The sequence below is a fragment of the Tenrec ecaudatus genome, chromosome 10 (genome assembly GCF_050624435.1).
Source record: "Tenrec ecaudatus isolate mTenEca1 chromosome 10, mTenEca1.hap1, whole genome shotgun sequence".
Taxonomy (NCBI): Eukaryota; Metazoa; Chordata; class Mammalia; order Afrosoricida; family Tenrecidae; genus Tenrec; species Tenrec ecaudatus.
The window spans coordinates 100805375-100826409 of NC_134539.1; the positions used below are offsets into that span (position 1 = coordinate 100805375).

The following is a 21035-nucleotide window of genomic DNA, read 5'->3' on the forward strand; positions in this document are numbered from 1 at the left end:
TCAGGCTCTAGCTATGCATGGCAAGGCTACATGATCCATGGATTGGTTTGGCCCACAGGTGGTACAGCACACAGTTGAGGCAAAGAACTAGCTCAGGCAGCAACAAGTTGGTCTGATCAGGGAGAAAGAAAGAGGCCAGCCTTGGAAAGCCATTTATCTCAGTAGCCCTCCAATCAAGCCATAGTCTGATTGACAGGCTACACTGTGCCCACATGTGCCTATGGGAGCCAAGTTGGCACAGAAAACCTAACCATCACAGGGAGTGAGATGCCTGTAGATTGAATTAAAAGGGTCAGAATGAAGAGGAACTGTAGGAAGGAAGACTGAAGAGAGAAGGTGTGAGAGACTTAGAACAAGACCCAACCAACCAACAAAACAGCCCCACAGCTTTAATTTCTTTTGTAGATTTACTAACATTCTGCCTTATGTAGATCAATATTTATTCCTGGGGGTATAAGTACATTTTCTTGGGGCCTAGTAAAATGAAAAATACTGGGATCCAATACTATGCTTTAGGAAAATTGAAGTGGAGGACCATCAAAATTAAGTCCTAGGATACAGATAACTCACCAGGATAAGAAAGAGTGAGACACCTAAGACTCTCAAAACCACTTGGTTGTTGTCAACAGATGTGTGGCACTGTGGGTTAGGTGTTGGCTTGATAAGCACAAGATGGGTGTAAACTCTAGAAGTCGGAGTTGACTTGATGGCAGTGGGATCAACAGATGTAACCAACATCATGTACTCCCAGTGGATGGAATGAGAATTGAGGAGTAAAAGGAGATATCAAACTTGAATGCATGTGAATAAGTGGGAATTACAGTATAGCCACAGATTTTTCTTTTTTTAAGTCAAGAACACTGGATGTTTTTCTCACTACTTATTCCCCACCATCCTTCTTTTCATGTATGAAATTGGTGGTGGGTCTCCTTTGACCCTCCTTGCCGCACTAGTGAATGAACTAGTCTAGCAATATAGTACCTTCTCCAAACCTATAATTTGAAAGAAACAAAAACTCTCCTGACCTTTGTAGATCTCGTGCATATATTTCTCTCTAATACTCTTTTTCTCTTGCTAGTTTAGAGGTTTAGAAAATTTTAGCTAAAATAACTGTCTTTCTGATTTAGTTGATTTCATTTAAAAAATTACAAAATTGCATGTAAAAAGGTGAGGCATGTATGTTCTAGTTAACTTAGCTATTGCTTGCCAGTGGACTCTGAGTCAGTTACCAGATCTTCTCAGAATGAGAGGATGGGTGCAGGGAGAGATGTTTGTATGAGGCCTCAGACTTCATCGTAATAAAAAGAGCAAGTATACACCGTAAAAGGGACCTTGGTGGCATAGCGAATTATGAGTTGACTGCTAGCTGCAAAGCCATTAGTTCAAAACCACCTGGAACTTGGAAGTACACAGAGGCAGGTCTAACCTGTCCCAAAGGGTTGCTGTGAGCTGGAATTGACTCAATAGCCATGAATTTGGTTTTTGAATATGTAGTAAAACCTATGAGAGCCACCACTGACGCAGCTGTCCTTTTTTTTTTTTTTTTGCTTCTCTCATAAGTTGTCTGCCTTTGACAGAGTGCAGTCTTACCAAGTACATTTTCCCTCTCTGACAGATTTCTGCTTTTGCAGGTCTTTTTGCCATAGTCAGTTCTGACTCACAGCTAAGCCTCAGAGGGCTTCCAAGATTGTAAATCTGTATGGAAGCAGACAGCCTCATGTTTCTCCTGAGGAGTGGCTGGTGGGTTTAAACCACTGACTCTGTGGTTAGTAACCGAATGTCTAACCTACAGTGCCATCAGAGCTCTTGGTTTACTGTCTCATTAGCTATTGAGGATAGCTACTTGCATTTGTTTTAGGATATGAGGGTTTTTTTTTAGCCCAACATGACTTTTTTTCCTTCATTCTTAGTCACTATATGCCCTTCGAATTAGTTTTGTTTATATATATTTGTATGTTAAATAAGGAGGGTACCCCCAGAAATAAACCAGATTTTTTTTCAAACCAATGTATTTAAATGTTTCTTACAAAACAGCCTTTTCACCTTCAAAGTACTCTCCATTACACTTAAGACCTTTGTCCAAAAAAAAAAAAAAAAGACATTTGTCAAATATGCGATTCTATTCTTGGAAACATTTTTCAAACTCATATGTTTGGAAGTCTGATAGCCCTTCACTCATTTTTTTCTTCACCTCTTCTACATCATCAAATCACTGTCCTTTCATGTCCCTTTTCATTCACAGAAACCAAAAGAAGTCTCACGGAGTGAGGCCAGGTGAGTCAGGTGCGTGGGGCAAGAGAGGCATGATGTTTTTTGGCTAAAAACTGATGCACGGAGATGACTGTGGGGGCAGGTGCTTTGTCGTGGTGGCAGAACGAGTGCCCCGCCCACCACATAGGCCTTTTTTGTTGCACACAGTTATGCTGTCTTTTCAGAACCTAAATAAAAAGCTTCTTTAACATATGACCTGGTGGAATCAACTCCGAATGTACCACTAGTAGACATTTTCATCCATTGGGGAAGGTGACGGACATCCAGAACGAAGTTTATCATCAATCGACATTTCACCTTCTCTGAAACGAGAAAAACCACTCTTACACTTGAGTTTTTCCCGTAGTGCTGTCCTAATAATCTGTGTTCAACATCACAACAGTTTCTGCGGCATTTCCCCCCAAGCAGGAAACGAAATTTCAGAGCCGCATGCTGTTCTCTTTAAGTCGGCCATCACAAAAATCGAAGTTGGAGTGAAAAAAAAAAAATTCACTGTGACCAGAGAAAATCTTCCTAGGAGATGCCACTGGGTGTACTAACTCAGAGAGCTGCTCGATACGAGCCTAGTGTGAAAAATGCATACTGCAAACACGCACGCACACACATGCGTTTTCTCATCTTTCTTTAGTGCCACTTAGTAGCAGCCATAGCGCTAACACGAGAAGCGTGAGTGTACCTTTAAGGTTATTCCATTGTTTCATCAACTCTTCCTCCAGTTTTTTTTTTCCCGTTTGTGTGTGTCAATCCATTTTATTAGACAGCCCTCCACTTTTTTGCTGACTGTCTACTTTACTAAGCACGATGTCCCTCCCTAGGGAAAACTTCCTCTTGATAACTTGTCCACAAGTGTGAAGCAATGTTTTGACCTGCATCGGAGCTTCCTCCAGTTCTGTTACTAGATACATTTTACCTCCTTTCTGCCACCCAGGAGCCCTCTTGGTGTAGTGTGACCCCTTGGGCTGTTACACTAAAGGTCAGTAGTTTGAAACCACCAGCCAGTCCCCTGGAGAAAACTCTCCCATAGAGTTAGCAGATTCAGAGCCCCCGGGGCAGTTCTGTCTGTCCTGAAGGGTTGCTGGGAGTCAGTAAGAATTGACTTTAGTTTGGTTTTGGTTCCCTGCCAATGGGATGCAGTGGGAGAATTTGTGCATGGCTTTCCTAGGGTTTCTGAAGTGTGACACACGCTCCCTGGTGCTTTCTGTCCCTCTGCTGCTCCTAGTGAGTCTCTCTTCTTTCCTTTACCCTTGACTGGCGCATGGCTGGCTATGGGGCCTGGCTGGCTGTTGGTAGCTGAGACTTTCGAATTGGATGCCTGAGGTACCTGTGAGTATGCTTGCGGAGTTCCTCCTGCTCATTTGGTGGGGCGGCATATTGAGGTACAGTGATAGAGAGCCAGGCTCTGTACCCCTAATCTGAGTTTCACCCCAGGTATCGTATATACTCGTGTATAAGCCGAGTTTTCCAGCACATTTTAAGTGCAGTTTTTGTGGTAAAATTAGGTTGATAGTCGGGACGGCTTATACTCGAGTATCTATGGTATTTCTTTCCACCTATACTTCCTCCTGTACATGTGATTAGGTAGTTAGGCAGTGGGCTAAGCCTGAGAAGTTGAAGAGAAAAGGGTACTTTTGTGTCAATCTAGGCTAGGTTGTTTAGTAAAAACTATGCTATGCTAGATTGTAGTAAAAACTACACATTTTTACTTGTAGTTTATGTACTTATAGTACAGGTCTTAGTACCTTTACCTCAGAATCTTAAGCATTTTGATAGTCAGTGGAAAGACTATTGAAACATATGCTTTCTCCAGTCTTGGCTTCCCCCTCCCTTACAAGTTTTTAGTTTTTACTTCCTACACGTTTTGATTTATCTGTATAAACAAACTCATGGGTGATCCTCATTTGAAATATATTTTCCTTGTTGCATTAGTAAGAAAACATAGGTAGATGCTAAGAAAACCAGATACTAACCCAGCCAACTAGAGGGTGGAATGATATTTTGAGAATACTTTAGTTTTAAATGTCTTATTTTACCGGTGCATTTTATAAGATGTTACACCTGTATATAGTGCATTCAGAGGCATAACCAGGTTCATTTGGATTTGGTTTGTGCTTTTCGTGTTTATGGAGAGAATCTGTTGGTTACTCTCAGAGCTTTTAAAGTCTGTTTACTTCATCATTTCCTAGGAACTTGCTTTTTCTTTCAGGCCAACTATAGAGGGAGACAGCACCTCTTATCATTTGATGGTAGCAAATTGACTGGAAAATGTTGCTGTATAGGTGTTTAGATTTCACAGTTTACGCACGACTAAACTACTGAGTCATGGTTAGTAACTCATTGGCGGTATAAATCGTGTAACCTGTTATGAATTTGTAGGTCGAAGGAATGGAAACAATGGAGCGAACTATAGAAAGTTGCTTGAAACTTCCAAGGGTTGGTAGGCATTGGCAGCCTTGCTAATAGCCGTGGAAAATAAGAATTTCTAGACGGTGTAACTCTGATACATGGATTTCTGTTCCAACTCACCTGAAGGAACTGAATTTTTAAAGCAAGTCCACATGTTATAGTTGTTTCTTTAATTGTGGGGTAATGTGATTTGAACTGTTTTTGAATTCGTTTTATTCAAAATGTAATATTAAAAATGTAATGCCATGTTCTAATTTTGGTTTGTTTGATTTACAGTAAATGAACTGGAACTTATCTCTTTTACTTTAGGCTTTCAGATAAACTTCTGTGAAAAGGCACAAAGTAAGCTACAAATTTTACGATACTATGCTACTTAATGTTATTTTTTCATATCCATCTTGGTATTGGGAATGTGTCCACTCTTGTTTAAACTAACCACACATGACAATTTTTCATTAAAAGAGCTTCCATTTTTCATTCTTTTTGTCCGAATGCACACACAAAAATAATGTTGCAATATTTTGAATTGTGAAATGGTAGAAAGCAGTATATAGCTATTCAGACTTAACGATCATTTGAACTGAACCATGAACTGAGAAAAGTTTACTTTTAAGATTTTAGTGCAAAACGTCTGGTATACTCAGATCTCATGCTTTAAGATGAATTTATTTTAAAGCATGCATTTATATATATATTTTTTATTTTAAGCAAAACTGTCCCCCCTCAACCGTCCTATATAAGGACACCAGTATTCAAAGAATGCAGAATAGATTTTTGATTTAAAAGCTAAGTTCATAAAGCTAAAATAAACACATTTAAAACTTAAATTTCATCCATATAAAATGCATTTAAAAAAATCACCCTAACTCAAATATTAACTCCCAGTTAATGCAAATATCCCCAAATAAACTATAACTAATTTTCCCATCCACTTCTTATTTGCACATGGATTAGGAAAGGATGGTGTCTGCTCCTTGATGTGTATCAACTTCAATAGTTCAAAGGGTGAAAGCAGAAACAGTCCGGGAAAACATTTCTGCTATTTCTTTAACATTTTTCCATAGAATCAGAATGCTTTTAGTTTCCATCAGTTGACCACTGTGACTGTCTTTGGAATGTAGTTGCCAGCAGCTTATTTTTTGAATGGTTAACCCATGATAAAAATGTATAGTAAATATAGAGGCAAGCCTTTGCCTTAAAAAGTTTTGAATCGATTTTTATTATCACCCTTCCCCTTGCCTTAAATAGCAAAATAAAAATAGTTATCTACGTGTAATAAAGTTAGAGCCTTTATGCTATCTCTTAAATATAATTTAAGGAAAAAGGCTGACTTTTTACATTTAAAACTATTCGCATGATTTCCCTCTATTTTCTAATGAATCCTATTGTGGACAACAGAAATGGTGATTATATGAAGTTTAAAAGTATCTACACACAGCTCAATAGGTAGCCAAGAACTGCCTGTAGGCCTTCTCAGTGATCCCTCCCTCCCCCATTGCTGCTGCCACAGGAATGACAGGCTTGGGATACTGCTTATTTTGATACACATGGAAGAACCCTATCTGGGAGGCTGGGGCCAGTAGAACCCACTGGATTTTAATCATGTGCTAAGAGGGGCGAGTGTGTCTACTCTGCTCTGTTGCCTGCTCTTGGTTGCTTGCACTAGCTTCTGCATTGTGGCTGCTTCTTCCTGACTGGTCATCTCTCTCTCTCTTTGTTTCTCCCTCTCCTTTGTTGGGGGAGGCTCCTGCTCTTTCCTTCCCACCTTTGTGGACCATTTCAGGTGCATACATTGGACACTTAGGTGCCAGGAAGTTACAGAAACGAGTGAAACAGACAGACCCCTCACTCCTAGCTGACACATAATGTAGTGGACTAGAACTAACGATACAAAATGACATCAGTTGTCAGTTTATAGATGAACAAGGGGGTACAGGATTCAGATGTAGGTAACCAGGTATGAGAAACAACAAACTTAAAGCAGTGTTGTGGGTCTCATGATCACCATTTTCCTGATCTGAGGATGTATCTCGAGGATGCAGTAATGGCCTGCCCTGCCTTTAGGTGCTGTGGAATTGTCTGCTGTGAAGGCTTATGAGTAGGACCACACACACAGCACTGGTTCCCCATTGGGAAAGGGAGGAGAGGGACTGGTAGGGATGCCCCCTCAGTATGGACAAGATGGATTTGAGCAGCTATGGGAGCAAGTAGTTCAATAGTCAACTGCTACTGGAAGGTTGATGGTTAGAACCTTCAGTCCCTCTGCTGGACAAAGACGACGGTCTGCTCCCATAAAAATAAACCATCCCAGCCTTGGACACCTGATGGGGCGGTTATAACCTATCCTGAAGTTTAGGGTCGCTGTGAGTCAGAATTGATTCAATGGACCCTGAATTTTAGGGTACCTTTTCAAATTTCCTGCAAAAATTGATGCGTTTTTCAAGATCTGGTATGTGATTTGCACAATTTAAAAAACTTAAAAGTGCAATTTTGTAATATACAAAAGAGTCCTTTAGCTCGCTCTGGGATATAGATACTGACTTTTTATTCAGGTGTAAAGTGGCGCATTTCTTTGAAAGTTAAAAGGGCTTGAAATCATCAAAGCAGTGATTTCAGCACATACACAGTGTGTATGCATTGGGACATACTCTAGTGTCACACTTCTCAGAGAGATTGAAAGTCTGTTTGAGAAACTAAGGGCTCATTGAATTCATGACCACTAATGATGTGCCATGATCATAGCTGTAAGAGGTTGGGGCAAGTAGGACCACAAAACAAGATAGTGTTAAAAGTCAGCTCAGTGAGTTGGAGCACTGCTGCTTCAAATGCTCCGTTTTCCATCACAGATCACAGAGATTAATTGTAAGTTGATACTGATGACTAATGGAAGCTCTGAAGGATTAATTTTTCCATTGTTTGACTGTCACATAGTTTTTGTTCTTTATATTGCTACATCACTCTGTCCCAATCAGTTTGCTACAATTGCCTGTTATAAGTTAGTGGAGTTTTATTGGAGACATCTGTGCACAGTGTATGTGTGCGCGTGTGTGTCTGCACACACGCAAACCGCGTGGGATTACATGTTTAATCCGGGAACCAGATTTCCAAGGAAATTCAATAAAAATCCACTCTGCATCTCATGATCTTCCTTTTTAGAAATTATAATTTGTACATGTATTCGCTCTTATGTTTTCTAAATATATGCTTAAGATCATGTTTTTAAGATGATAAATACAGTTTTGTAATAGATTAGTTTATATTCATTTAAGACTTAAGAGTGTTAACAATTTTTTCGGTATTGTTGGGCCACTGAATTTTTCTTCGGGTAAATTTTACTTTGGTTAAAAAAAGTCTTTCTGTTGTTGAATGAAGAAGGTGGATGATTTTATTTCTTCGTTATCATTTGGAGAGAATGCTTTGTTTTGGATGTCAAAATATTTGTGAAATTTATTATGACCAAATATGAATCATTCTATCTTCATGGCATTAATGAACTAACGTGTGAAATATATCCTTTATAAAACTAAATTTTGGGGAGTGTTTGTGTGAGTATGTGTGTATGAATGATTTGCCTAGAAACAGTTTTTGAGAAAAGCTTTTATATACAAATCAAACTATATTTGGGTGGGAATTAAGAATCTCTGGACATGAATTTTTCTCAGAAAATCACTAATACAATATTATGTTCATCAAAATCAGAGTAATCTTGAGTTTGTTATGTGCAGTCAAACTGATTATGACTGAGAAGAGAACTGCCCCATATTGTTTTTAAGGCTGTCCATATTATTTATGGGAACAGAGTAACAAGTCTTCTCATCGAGCCGATGGTGGGTTTGAACTGAGAGCTTTTGTGGTTAGCAGCTGACCGCTTAACCGTTGTGCCACCAGGGCTCCAGTTTTGAGTTAGACTAATGCTTATTTATCAGTTTAGTTTTCCCACAAGGTCTCGTTTAGACTTTTCCTGCAGTGTATTACCAGCTCCTGATGGACAATTTTTTTAGGCTTTAAAAGTTTTGGGGTAATGCTGAGTTTCTATAGGTTTGCATTTTATGCTTTGAGAAATTAAAAAAAAAATTACTTACATTAAAAAGTGGTCCTGCTCAGGAATGTCTGCCCAGCACAAGGATCTTTAGAAAATGATGGGCTTCAGCTCTTACTAACCCTTGATGTCACAAACAGACATACTACAGATGGTGACTTTTTAAAAAACGTTGTTTTATTTATTTTTGTGTTTCTGTGACACCGCACATTGATGTGTCCATATTGGGGGGAAAAAGGGGGTGTGTGTGTCCTAATCAGAGATTTCGTTTCAATGCAAAACTTTTCATTTTACATAAGCTTCCGCATTTTTCAAAAACTGATAAAACAAGGAGGAGGAAGGCTGTTCTGTGCTTCTTCCTGAGGTTTGGGGAAGACAGTATTACGTTTACTACTCTGATGAAAAGGCTCAGTCATACAAGCTGATGTTTCTCTCCAGAAGGGCCTGAGTGTTCTCGAGCTGTAGAAGACCTGGGGAGACTGGGGGCGCCAGAGAGGAGAGGATCAACCGTCCTGCAGTTCAAACTTAAGAGTGTAGCAAATCGAGTTGATTAAGCTGCCTGATTTCCCAAGTTTGGTATTAAGAAATGTAAAACGAGTGACTAAAACTTTTATCATATGGAAATTATTAAACCCAGCTGAGTTTCCTAGCCATCTTTAGGAAACAAAATATCTAAATTTGTTATTGCAAGGTTTATTTAAAGTTATATAGATACTGAAGCTAATTGAAAAAAACAAACAAACCAAAAAACGATACTTTTATAGGTTAAGCTGAAACCAGAATAGTATCCAGTCCGTTGTTACCTAGGAGGTACACTGCCAGTTCCCAGTTCTTATCTTCCTGGACAGCTTCTACATAATAATATAAGCTGCCACGTTGTAGGTGAATCATGATTCACCTCATTTCTTAGTTTTATATAGTTCCTTTTACACCATTTAAGGAGGGTAATTTTCAACTTTGGAAATCGCAACATTGGGGGGTGGGGGGTAGGATGGGGGACGGCAACTTTGATCAAATGCTAGAAGAAGGAAGATTTCTACCATTTCTTGCACCTTAAAAATAATCCAGAGATTATTGATGTGTGAAATTTTTCAAAAAGAAAACCAATTAAACAGATTCTTTCACCTTGAAGAAAAGTTTCCTCCCATACGTTAGTTTGAACTTCCTGCAAAGAATGAAAGTTGGACAAATCTTTGGCGTAACAGGTGTAGGACAGACTGGACCAGCAGATCAGTTCGAACCACCTACCTTTCTGTTCACAGCCAAGTGCTTAACCTCTGTACTATTGGGGCTTTCTTTAAGGAGAAGGAGTCTTATTTTAAATATATAATCTCTCAGTATCATTATCATACCAAGATATTAAAAATTATTAATATTAAATATCATTCACTCTTCAGATTTTTCCAGATGGCTCACAGGTATCTCATTTATTTTAGGTCTGGATTCCAACAAGGCCTGCATTGTTTTTTGGTGGATAAGCCAGTCTCATGTTTCTTAAATCTGTAGTTTTTTTTTCTTCTCTCCATTCCTCCCCACCCCCCTGCCACTTTTTAAAAAACTGGGTCATTTATAGCATTTCACACATTTTGGATTTGGCTGAATACATCCTTTTAGTTGTCAACCTTTTTCCTTATAACTCTATTTCCAAAATTTGCAGACTTGGTCATCTTTGACACAAATTGGATAGTTACTGCTGTGTACTTCATTTTCCATCACATCTAAACCCAAACCAAGCCCACTGTCATCCAGTTGACACTGATTCATAGTAACTCTATTTAGCGTTTCTTGAGCTGTCCGTCTTTATGGGAGCAGGCAACCAGTAGAGTCATGGGGCGGGATGGGGGTGGAGGGGTTTGACCTGCCAACTTTGTGGCTAACAGCCCAGTGCCTAACCCACAGTGCCACCAGGACATCATGTGAGGAGCCATCACTTTTCACTGTGGATCCTGTTAACATTGATCAGTGGGTTTAGGTACTGTCATTGTGGTCCATATGCTGTTATGTTCATTGGCTGGGTTTGACACCCAACAATGATTTCTCTCAATTGTTTCATTAGGGATAGGTGAACTTTTATCTCCAAACACTAGTGGACACTTCAAATAGTGACTCTTGCTAGCAAACAATCAAAAATGTGTGTCTGGGACATCTCTTCAAAAGCATACTGTAAGGTTTGACCATTTGTCATGTTTGACAAACCAAACCAACATTGAGAGACATACAAGTATGTGAATATGTGCACACACGTTATGCACTAACATCTCTTATGGCAGGTGCCTTCAAACTAGGGCCCGTGGGCCTCATGCATCCCGCTGAGGATATTTATCTGGCCCACCGGGTGTTTTTGCCCCATTTGCAGTGTGCATAGGAATTTCATAGTTTTTTTTTTTTTTAAACTATAGTCTGGCCCTCCAACGGGTCTGAGGGACAGTGAACTGGCCTCCTGTTTGAAAAGTTTGAGGACCCCTGTCTTATGGTCTTCTGGATAGAGAGAGTAAGAGCTGAGTATCTGGCTACTCCTCATACCCTGAGAGATGAGTTCACCTGCTCAGTGATTAGACTTTATTTTTTAAAACCCTTAATAATAAAACCAAGGAAAAAAAGCCCTCTTAAATCTCTAAATCTTAGTAGACAATACAAAGCCATGTCAAGAAATAATTCTTAATATTGTTTGATGAACTTGAAGAACCACTGAAAGACCATGGCAGAATGACTTGGGGGTCTACTTTTGTAATATTATAGCCATACTGTTGTCAAACAGATTTTACCTTTTGCTTTTTTTTCTTCCTCCATGGATCTGTACAGTGCACAGTTTCTAAATCACAAAGTAGAGAAATTTCAGTGAGGATATGCTCATGTACTTTATGAGGTACTTCAAAAGTTTGTGGAAAATGGAAGTAAAAGATAATGAATTTTCCTCCAAAATTTTTTGAAGTCTTCTTGTGTGTACAAGAAGTTGTTTGGATACAATGTACCCTTAGCGAGTGCCATTCATCTGTTAGTTACTCATATCTTGGCCTTTTGAAAAGTTGGATTTCTAGAATACATTGATGAGCAATATGTTATCAGTTCTTAATTTGGATATTATGAATTGAACATGCTATTCACATAGTGAAAGCTTTTTGAAATTGGGAGGGGGATCCCTCATTTGAGCTGAGAGAAGCTGGTGAGGGAAGTAGAGTGTTGTGGTTAATACTTCTACTCATACAATTATTTGCTTTGTGTTACTACATATAACTGTTGATCCATTTTCCATCTACTACTTGCTTTGATACTAAAAGAGTTGAATTTTACTTTACATTTGGACTGTAGATTAAAAATTTAAAGAGATTATAGAGTATAATGCAGGGTTAAGATGGAAAAGTTAGTTGATTATCACGTCATGCAAATCAAGGCAGTTAAAATTGCCAAATATCTTGTGGTAGATAAAGATGATTTAAAGTCAGAAGATGGCTGACTTTTATGTCGCATGCAGTTTTATCAGTCAGTAAAATCTCTCTAGTAAAAACTTCTAGCTAACTCTTTTAGAAAAGCTACTTTTAGCATACACATATTTTGACTAATGAGTAAAAAATGAAACAACAAATTAGACCCTCAGGAAATACAAATGAAACCCTTTTATTGCAATGTGAATGAAAGTAGTTGTCTTAAAGGCATGGCATCAACTTGGATTATTCATTAATTCAAGAGCCATTTGAATTTCTGTGACTTGCTAAGGGCTTGTTAAAAGTACTTAGACACTCCATTGTGTGTATATCTTATATTTTTAATCAGTTATTTTAAAAGGTGTGGGATTTCCAATATTAACATATCTATAATTTGTTTTCAAAGTGGACATTTACATAACTGTGTTAGTCAGGGTAGACTAGAGAAACAAATTCATAGACACTCGTGTGTAGGAAGACCTTTATCTACAAGAGCAATTGAATATTGAGAAAATATCCCAGCCTAGTCCAGATCAAGTCCACAAGTCTGATATTAGCCCATGTGTCTGATACCAATCTATAAAGTCTCTTTAGACTCACAAAACACGTACAGTGGCACCGAATGCACCATTGGGTGGAAAGTCTTGTGGATCCAGTGGCTTTGTGAGTATCTCAGCACTGGCAGGGCTCTCCACATGGCTCCTCTAGCTCAGGACACTTGTGTAGTTCCACGTGTCTTGTCAGCTGCAATGTTTCCCAGGGAGTGAGCCTATGTCCCGCCCCCAGTGAGCTATTTATCCACTTAGCACCTCCAAATGAGGTCATCAAGCTATGACCTGGTTGACAGGGTAGACTCCACCCCTTCACTCTTAATCCTCAAATTGACAACAGATTATGTAACTACCACAACCAATAAATGTTCTTTGTGCTCCCCATCCAAGGGGAGGGAGTACAGTGGTGCTAAGTAATCCCTAGGGATATAAAGGCATCCAGAAGCATATTCGGGTACTGACTATGACCATTAAGCCAAACTCATTGCCTTTGAGTCTTGTACTGACTCTGCAGGACAGAATATAGCTTTCTCTGTGGGTTTCTGAGACTAAATAAGGGGGCAGAAAGTTTTCTCTTTCTCCCTAGGACTACCTGATGGGTGTAACTGTTGACTTTGTGCTTAGTAGCTGGATATTTAAATTAGTATACAACTAGGGCTCTCCGAACAATTCTTAAAACTCAGGTGGTGATTGTAGCCCTCTTGAAGGAGGACCTATAATTCTCTAGATACATGTTGTTTAGTTAATAACTTTTTTCTAAGTAAACTCTATTAGACGGAGACGTCAGATCTGGTTGTTTTGATAGCTCTCTAATTAGTATGATGCTGTAAATACATCAGTCCAGGACTCCATGTGGGTTAATGGCTTCCATCCAAGGACAGTTTGGTTTTCTTTCATTGTGTTGCACAAATAACTTTTTCATATTATGGCACATATAAAAACATTTGGAAGTACTGGTAAAAAATACTGACGGTCTACTTAGAAAATATGGTATGGGCTTGTTTCATCTGTGGTGACAGGTCTAACTGTGCTGATAGGATATTTAGGAGTTTTTCCAGCTGGAGAAATAATTGTGAGTTAAAGTTAGTGGGCCCCCGTGGATAGCAGGCCAATGTACCTCTATGCAACCAATTGGAATTGACTCTATGGCAATGAGTTTTCATAAGTCTGTGTAATACGTTCTTTTAGAGATAAGGCTATCAAAAAGTGAGTCATTTATGTGGATCATTTCCCAGAAATCATAGTATCTAGCTGTTGCTACGTGGTGAGAAAGTAACTTCAAGCTTTGGTGAGCTGATGGGGAGCTTACTTTGAATATCAGGAAGTCTGATGGGAAAGTATAGGTCACTACTACACATACCTTGCACATTATATACAGAGAAGGGATGATTGTTGACCATTCTGCATTGAAAGTTTTGTTGGGGTTGATCAACGTTGGGTTTGTGTTTCACTCAGCTCTACAGCCTGCTGGTCACAAATCTGAGTCATAAAAACATTAATGCTCTGTAATTTGGCAGGGTTTCAAGCATGATGTAAATTTAACTTGGTCTGAGCACCTGTACAAAGTACCAATTACCCATACAGATTTTTGCAATGCTCATAAGTACTATTCTGGATGGAACTCTTTTTAAAAGTTTTATTGACATATAATTCACATATATAGTTAATTGGTTTAAATGCATTTATTAAAAAGTTGTGCAATCATTTCCAGAATTAATTTCAGAACATTTTCTTGTGTCTTGTACTCATTATCAGCTGTCCCCACCCCACCCCACCCCAAACCTTCCCTAGTAATCTAGCTACTGTATCTATAAATTTACCTATTCTGGATTTCATATAAAGAAAAATATACTCCAAACAAAACAAAACTCCAAACGCCCAAACAATAACAAAATAAAACATAAAATACATTAGAACAGAATGCAGAATATAATAAAAGCTAAAGAGATTTAAAATGGGTCAATGAAACAAATAAAAAACCCTAACTTAATTGCCATCGAGTCAATTCTGATTCATAAGGGAGATCAAATGATGCAGGGTAACATGTTCACTTAACTACATCAGTATCCGTCCACTTTCCAATGCACTGTGTCTGATAGTAAGACTATTCACCTCCCTGGTCAGTGGTCAGAGGGAATTCACTGGTGGCTTAATCCCTGTGGAGAGATCCTGCAAATGTGTTTTGTGGTTTCACTGCCATCCATAGCTTTCTGCAAATTGGGTGCTCAGAATTGAAGTTTGAATACAGTTCCCTTCTCTGGTCATGGATTTTATTATTCACAATCCTTGGATCACACAGGCCTGGTGTGCTTCTTTCCTTTAAACTTAATGTTAATACCCCACTTTTAGATGGCTTCTTATTTTAAGATAAGCCTTCCAGACCCTCAACACTATTGTTTCTGATAGCTGGATCACCTGGATGGAGTGCCTCTGTGTGTCTTTAGTTATTGCAATTAGTTCACATAAGGTCTTTATTTTCTTATTAGAACCATGAAGGAAGCTGGCATAAATGAGAATTCTTTAAACAAGCTTTAAACTCATAAAGATGAGGCTTTTTAACTTCCTTAGAGTCACAGTCTCAGTTGTCCTGTGGCCCGTAGGGCTGTTAGCAGTAAGATCCACCTTGACTGCAGTGAGTCTTGTTTGTTTTCTTTCCTGCCCTGAATTAGAGGTGGAAGTGTGCTCACATTCATGCCTATCTTTTGGGCCGTCTGATGGGGGCCATGTAACTGGAGTTCCAACTCTGTTCACATGGAGTCTTCGTTTACAAAAACCATTGGTGTGGGTAAGCACTCCCTATTTTCTTGGGGACGAAAGTATTGTTAAATATAGTGGATATGGTATGCCTTCAGATATCTCAAACGATATAAATTTGTGAAGTATTAAATAATAATGGGGTCTAGAAACAATTCAAGTTGTATTCGTTTCTGGAAAGTGCCTGTTCGTATCTGATGGGCCTTCACCCCACCCCCCCCCCAACCTTATTCTCTAGCCCTCAGTGAGCAGATCACTTCCTTCTCATAAACGCTGCTAAAAGTGACAAGGAAATTACATTGAAAATGTACCAACGCTTCATGTTTTCATAAATAAATAAATAGTGCTTAATAAAGGAAAGCCAAAGCATGGAAAAGTAGAAAAAGTCACACCGAGTTACTTATACTTAAAGCAGCCTGAATTAATCACTAGTGATGTTTTGTGGGTGTGTATAAATTATTATAGTACGTACATTTTACTTAGTTATTAAATAAGCTTTTACTTATAAACGGATTTTAAGTCAGCATTTTACTACTACTAATGTTTTCCAGTGTCAGTAGTCTTTTTATTTTAATGATAGCATAGTCTTCTAGTTAAGTATGTGCCATATGTTTTGTAACTAATAAGCACAAACACTCCATTGAATAACTTTTCCCTGTGTAATCTTGAATGTCCTTAGGTTAAATTGTTAGCAATGTAATTCTTCTTAGAAAATAGATATTGCTGTGTGGAAAGATGGCAGCAGGCATTTGTTCGTCTGTGTTCGCCTGTTTCCTCAATACATGCTTATGTATCAGACATGCTTCTAGAAGAAATAGAATCCCTGCCCTTCTAGAGTTCATGCTGTGCTGGGGAAGGTAGAGGTTAATTAAATCATCACAAGTGAAAGGCAAAACGTGCAGCAGTGATAACGTTCAGGGGACTGTCTGTTTGTTTCTTAATACCTTTATTGTCACTTAAAATTGGATTCTTTTGTATTGTGTTTTGCAAAAATTGAATGTCAACTTCTTGGATAACTAGAAGGAGTTGATTTTGTAGTGCTAATGGCTATGTGTACTTGTCCCCTTGTTATGAATCAGTTTATGTTCTATATTTATTTTCTAATTCTTGGGATACTTGTCATGGTCAGAAGCCCCTCATTCTCTCTACCCCCCCTCGTTTTCAGAAGGGAGTGACTTCATCTTAGACCACTTTGTTAGGACAATGGTCTTTTCTCTTTGACCCTCAGTAAATCTCAAGACCTCAACGAACAGCTTGGGAGTGGGATCTCAAGTGAAGGTTCTGCTAGACAGAGTCTGTTTATGTGGTCACGTGGCTGTTGGGGAAAAGCATCTCAAATCTCCATTTTTCATCGGAGCCTTGACATTTAGTAACTACAGTAGGGCCTTCCAGGATTAGCTGGCTCCCTGCATAATTCTGAGGGAGTGGGGCTCATTAGGACTTAGAGGAATTCCCAGTGCAGCCTGGTAAGTTGTTTGCTTCCTGCTAGTGGAAGTTTGTCTCAGACTCTGCCATAGGAAGCAGTGCAGTTTTTTAGCTTTAATGAAAAGCTAGATGCATCATTGAAGTAAAATTGAGCTGAAGTTTACTGCTGATCATGGAGGGACTAATGGAATTATTGTCAGAATTAATGGCTAGCTAAGAATGGAGAATTAATTATGACATTTTAGTTTGGAAAGATTTTTGTATATTTTGAGTGCTTCTGTTTATGAACCTTGATAAACTCTATTTTCCTGTTACTGACAAGTAGTTTTTTAATATCCTACTCCCTTGTTGGAAGAACAATTGAGGGCACGTCTGGGGCCTCTGGCCCTTTAAACTCCCTGTAGAATTTTGTTAACCAGACAAGGACCCCTAAGTTTAAGTAAACTACAAGTAAAATGCTGCTTTTTCCTATGTCTGCAGTCCTTAAGAACCTACTAAGAGCTACTATGTCCTTTTTGTTAAAGGAGTGCTGTACCCTGTTTAGGCAGTTACCCAAACCAAACTCCCTGCCATCCAGTTGATGCCCACTCATAGTGTCCCTGTCATGTTGGCAGTGATCGAGGGATGCTATCACTGATATCCCAGGAATCCTTTCTATCCCGGTTTAAAGCATAACACAACCCAGCTTGTTATGTGAGGAAAAGACTGAACCATAGAATGATGAAGGTGAACTGTATCACTTCTCCCTTTGGCAGCTAAGCTTCTGAGGCCAAGGCCAGGCCTGTCAGATGGGCAAAGCATTCACGTGTTAGTACTGCCAGTCTTGAGTAAAACGTAAGTAGATTTACAGCTCAACAGCACTCATTGCATTTTGTTTTAATCTTGATGTCAAGGATGCCCAGGTCTGTGACAGTGGATATTACTTGGTGGTGGTCATGCACATTTCCCATCCTTTCTGGTTCATCTATCATCAGCCGAGTTCAGAGTTTGGCCTGGACAAAACTGATAATTAAAGCTGGGGCGAAAAATGAGTTGCTATGTGGCTGACACTACTACACTTATTAACACACTCAGTTTTCACCACACCCCCCTAGGAGGAAGGAATGCTAATCCCATTAAAAAGGTGTGGAACTGAGGCTGAGTGGTGAAGTCACTTGTCCAAGTGCAACATAGCTGCCAAATGGCAGAGCTGAGTTTCAAAACCAGGCAGACTGGCTCTGCAACTCTATATTGCCCTTTCTAGGTCCCCACTGAGCACATTGGGACACTGAGTCTGCCTACAGAGAGAGAATTTTATGGGCTAACAGTTTAAACAAATCTACCAAGCAAGCTGATTTTCTTCCTTGTTGCTAATATGTCACCTCGACTTAAAAGTTATTAGGCAAAATTACTTGCTTTTCTGGTTTTCATTCCTCTTTTAGATACTTTATTGGCTTTTCCATTAGGTTTTGAGACTTAGAACTGATGTGTTTGTTGTTGGTTATGTTGCGTGTTATTTGGTTCTGATTCATTGTGACCCCGTATGTGCAGAGTAGAGCCCACTCTAGTGAAGCAGGTTGCCAGGCCTGTCTCCCAAGACATGGGCCGGTTCGCCTGCCATTCACAGTGTGTACAGTCTAGATCCTCCAGTCACTCCATAGGAGGAAGAGGAGGCTATCCGTTTCCTAAAGATTGACAGCTGTGGAAACCCTATACAGGGTCTCTATGACTTGGAATCAATTCTATGACAATGGATTTGGTTTTGATTTTTTTTTTTTTGGTCTGCTAAGGAGCTGTGGGTGGGTTTTGTCTAGTAGTCTAAGGTGTAACTATTTATAATAACCTGGGACTCCTACCTTACACATAAATGTGCTAAAGTGTACCAAAAGGAGCACACTTGGAATACTGGCTTCTTTAACTGAGAACAATCTAGTTTCTGAAATGAAATAATTTTTTTCTTCTGAATGGAATAATCCATGAAATATTCTTTTATTTAATTGATGGTAGTTCCAAGTTGAGTGAGATTTTATTAGTTTTTAGGTGAGTTCTCTGGGGTAGCAATATAATATTAGCTGATAGTAGCTCAATTAATACATGGAGGCAAGGCTAGGATGGAGCTGAGAAAGGAGCCCTTTTCTTTAAATCCCGATTCCAGTGTCCTTCCTCGCTTAGTGTCTTCATTTTATGAAACAAGTTACGGTACCCAACAGCACTGCAGTAAGTTGCATGAGGAAAAAGGGAATGAAGGCAATTGTTAATTTCCTCATTTCTGAAGTTGAATATGAAATTGTGTAGTTGGAATTGTATGCTGCTCGCTTCATAACCAGTAATTGTAGGTAATTAAAAAAGTTCTGTATGATTTTTCTGTTTTGAAAATGAGGCAGTAAAAATTTGAGCCAAAGGAGAAGTGAAAATTTAAGGCATTCTTTTTTCTTTTTTCCTCCTCCTCCTCCTTAGTGGGATGCTCTGAATAATTGTAGACCAGTTACCAATATTCTTAAAGGTATTCTCTGAGGGAATTTTGGTTCCAATTTGTAACTTTTTCCTACGTTTAGTTCTAGGGAGCCCCTTGAGTTGGCAGGAGTGCCAGTAGGAGTTGATAACTTAAGTGGGATCAGTTCTGATTTAATTTCTTAATCCTTTCTTTAGAGCAAGAATACAGAAGTAAAAGACTGCGTCCAGGTAGACTCATAGATACTGTGACATGGGTTCCAGACCGTAGCCAAAGAGTGAATTTCATAATAAAGCGGGTCTTACAAGCTCTCGGGTTTCCCAGGGCATGTAAAAGTTGTGTTTATACTCTACTGTTGTGTGCAATACCATCATGAAAAGGTTTTAAGTAGTGTGAAGATAACAAAATGAGACACACGATGAACACATGTAGTTGGAAAAATGGCAGTGGTAGACTTGCTTGCACAAACTTTCAATTTATGAAAAACATAGTATCTACAGAGAACAATAAAACCTAACATAATAAAGCAAGTTATGGCTACCTTTAATTTAGGCGGTGGTCTCATTGCTCCCATCTGAGCGCACTCAAGTGCCTGTGCCCCATTGTTAGGCTTTTTGGTTAAGCCCTATGTTTCAACGAGTAGTTATGGTACCCTCCTTATCTGAGTGGTGGACTAGTGGATTCTTACTACCCTGCTAGTGTCTTTAGTCAAAACTGAACTAGAAACCCAACCATGGGATTTGTTTAGCTGATTGTGGGAAGTGATGTTAAAGGATTATGTTGTTTGAGAAATTATTGGAGGGGAAATAATCTCAGTTCCTTCTCATCTTGTTTAAGCCTCAATAAAACTAGATGTCTTCCTTTCAACTCCCATAATCTGTGAGTCTGAGTTACTCTGGTTAGAATTAGAGCAAAGGATACTTATATAGAATTAGAGTAAAGGATACTTATAGGCTTCAGTGGTCATGGAAATGGATGTGCCAAATCCACATCCTTTAGAATGGTAATTTTGAATATTCTGATGATCCCATTATGGATAGTGCCCCTTCATGAGAATGTTGAGGAAGACATTTATATAGATGGTGTGGACAAGGTTGTTTAAATATTGGCTTTTCTCTCAAAATTCACTTTTGGTGAAAGTACACACAGCAAAACCTATTCCCTGTCTGGTTTCTAGATAGATGATCAATGACATTGGTTGTATTCTTCACCAGGCTCTTGGTTGCAACCAACACAAACTTGCTGTAGCTAATTTAGCAGAAATGGAATATATTGGAACGTGCTCGAGAGTTTCCAGCTCAGAAAATGCAGATGAGCCAAGAGAAGTGGGGGCAGTAGGAACTGCAGCCAAGGCCATATTGTTCACTGACACTGTTTTAGGGTTCTGGGTCATCCCTGGAGAGGGTTTGCACGTTTACAGAAATGATGTCTTTTATTAGTGAATACTCAAGAGCATGTAATGGACTGTCTTTCAGGTAACTGCACATGTTTCTGATTATAGAGTGCGTGTAAATCTGATTTATGAGTTACATTGTTCGTATGTAAGTTACGTCGCTCCTATGCTTGCTCCTTTCTGAAATAATGGGCTTTAAGTACCCCAGTTTATTTTTTGTGACTGCAAATTTGAAAAAGTAAGATACATGTGTATGCAGTATTTATGTATATTAAAAATAGCAGTTTAGCTAATTTTAAATTTTGAAGGAAGCATCAATTTCAGTGTTTGTAGCCACTAGTCTTCT

The 21035-nt window shown here is 39.0% G+C and overlaps 1 protein-coding gene across 2 annotated transcripts in view; it reads left to right on the plus strand.

Annotated features, from left to right (window-relative positions):
- Positions 1-21035, plus strand: part of MAP2K4 (mitogen-activated protein kinase kinase 4) — a 109734-nt gene that overhangs the window by 9412 nt on the left and 79287 nt on the right. Inside the window, exon 2 of one of the 2 annotated variants that reach the window (XM_075561075.1) lies at positions 4984-5016. The exons of the other annotated variant lie outside the window; for it this stretch is intronic. Coding sequence (XP_075417190.1) covers positions 4984-5016 — 33 coding nt within the window. The remainder of the gene's footprint in view (positions 1-4983; positions 5017-21035) is intronic. 2 annotated transcript variants of the gene reach the window in all.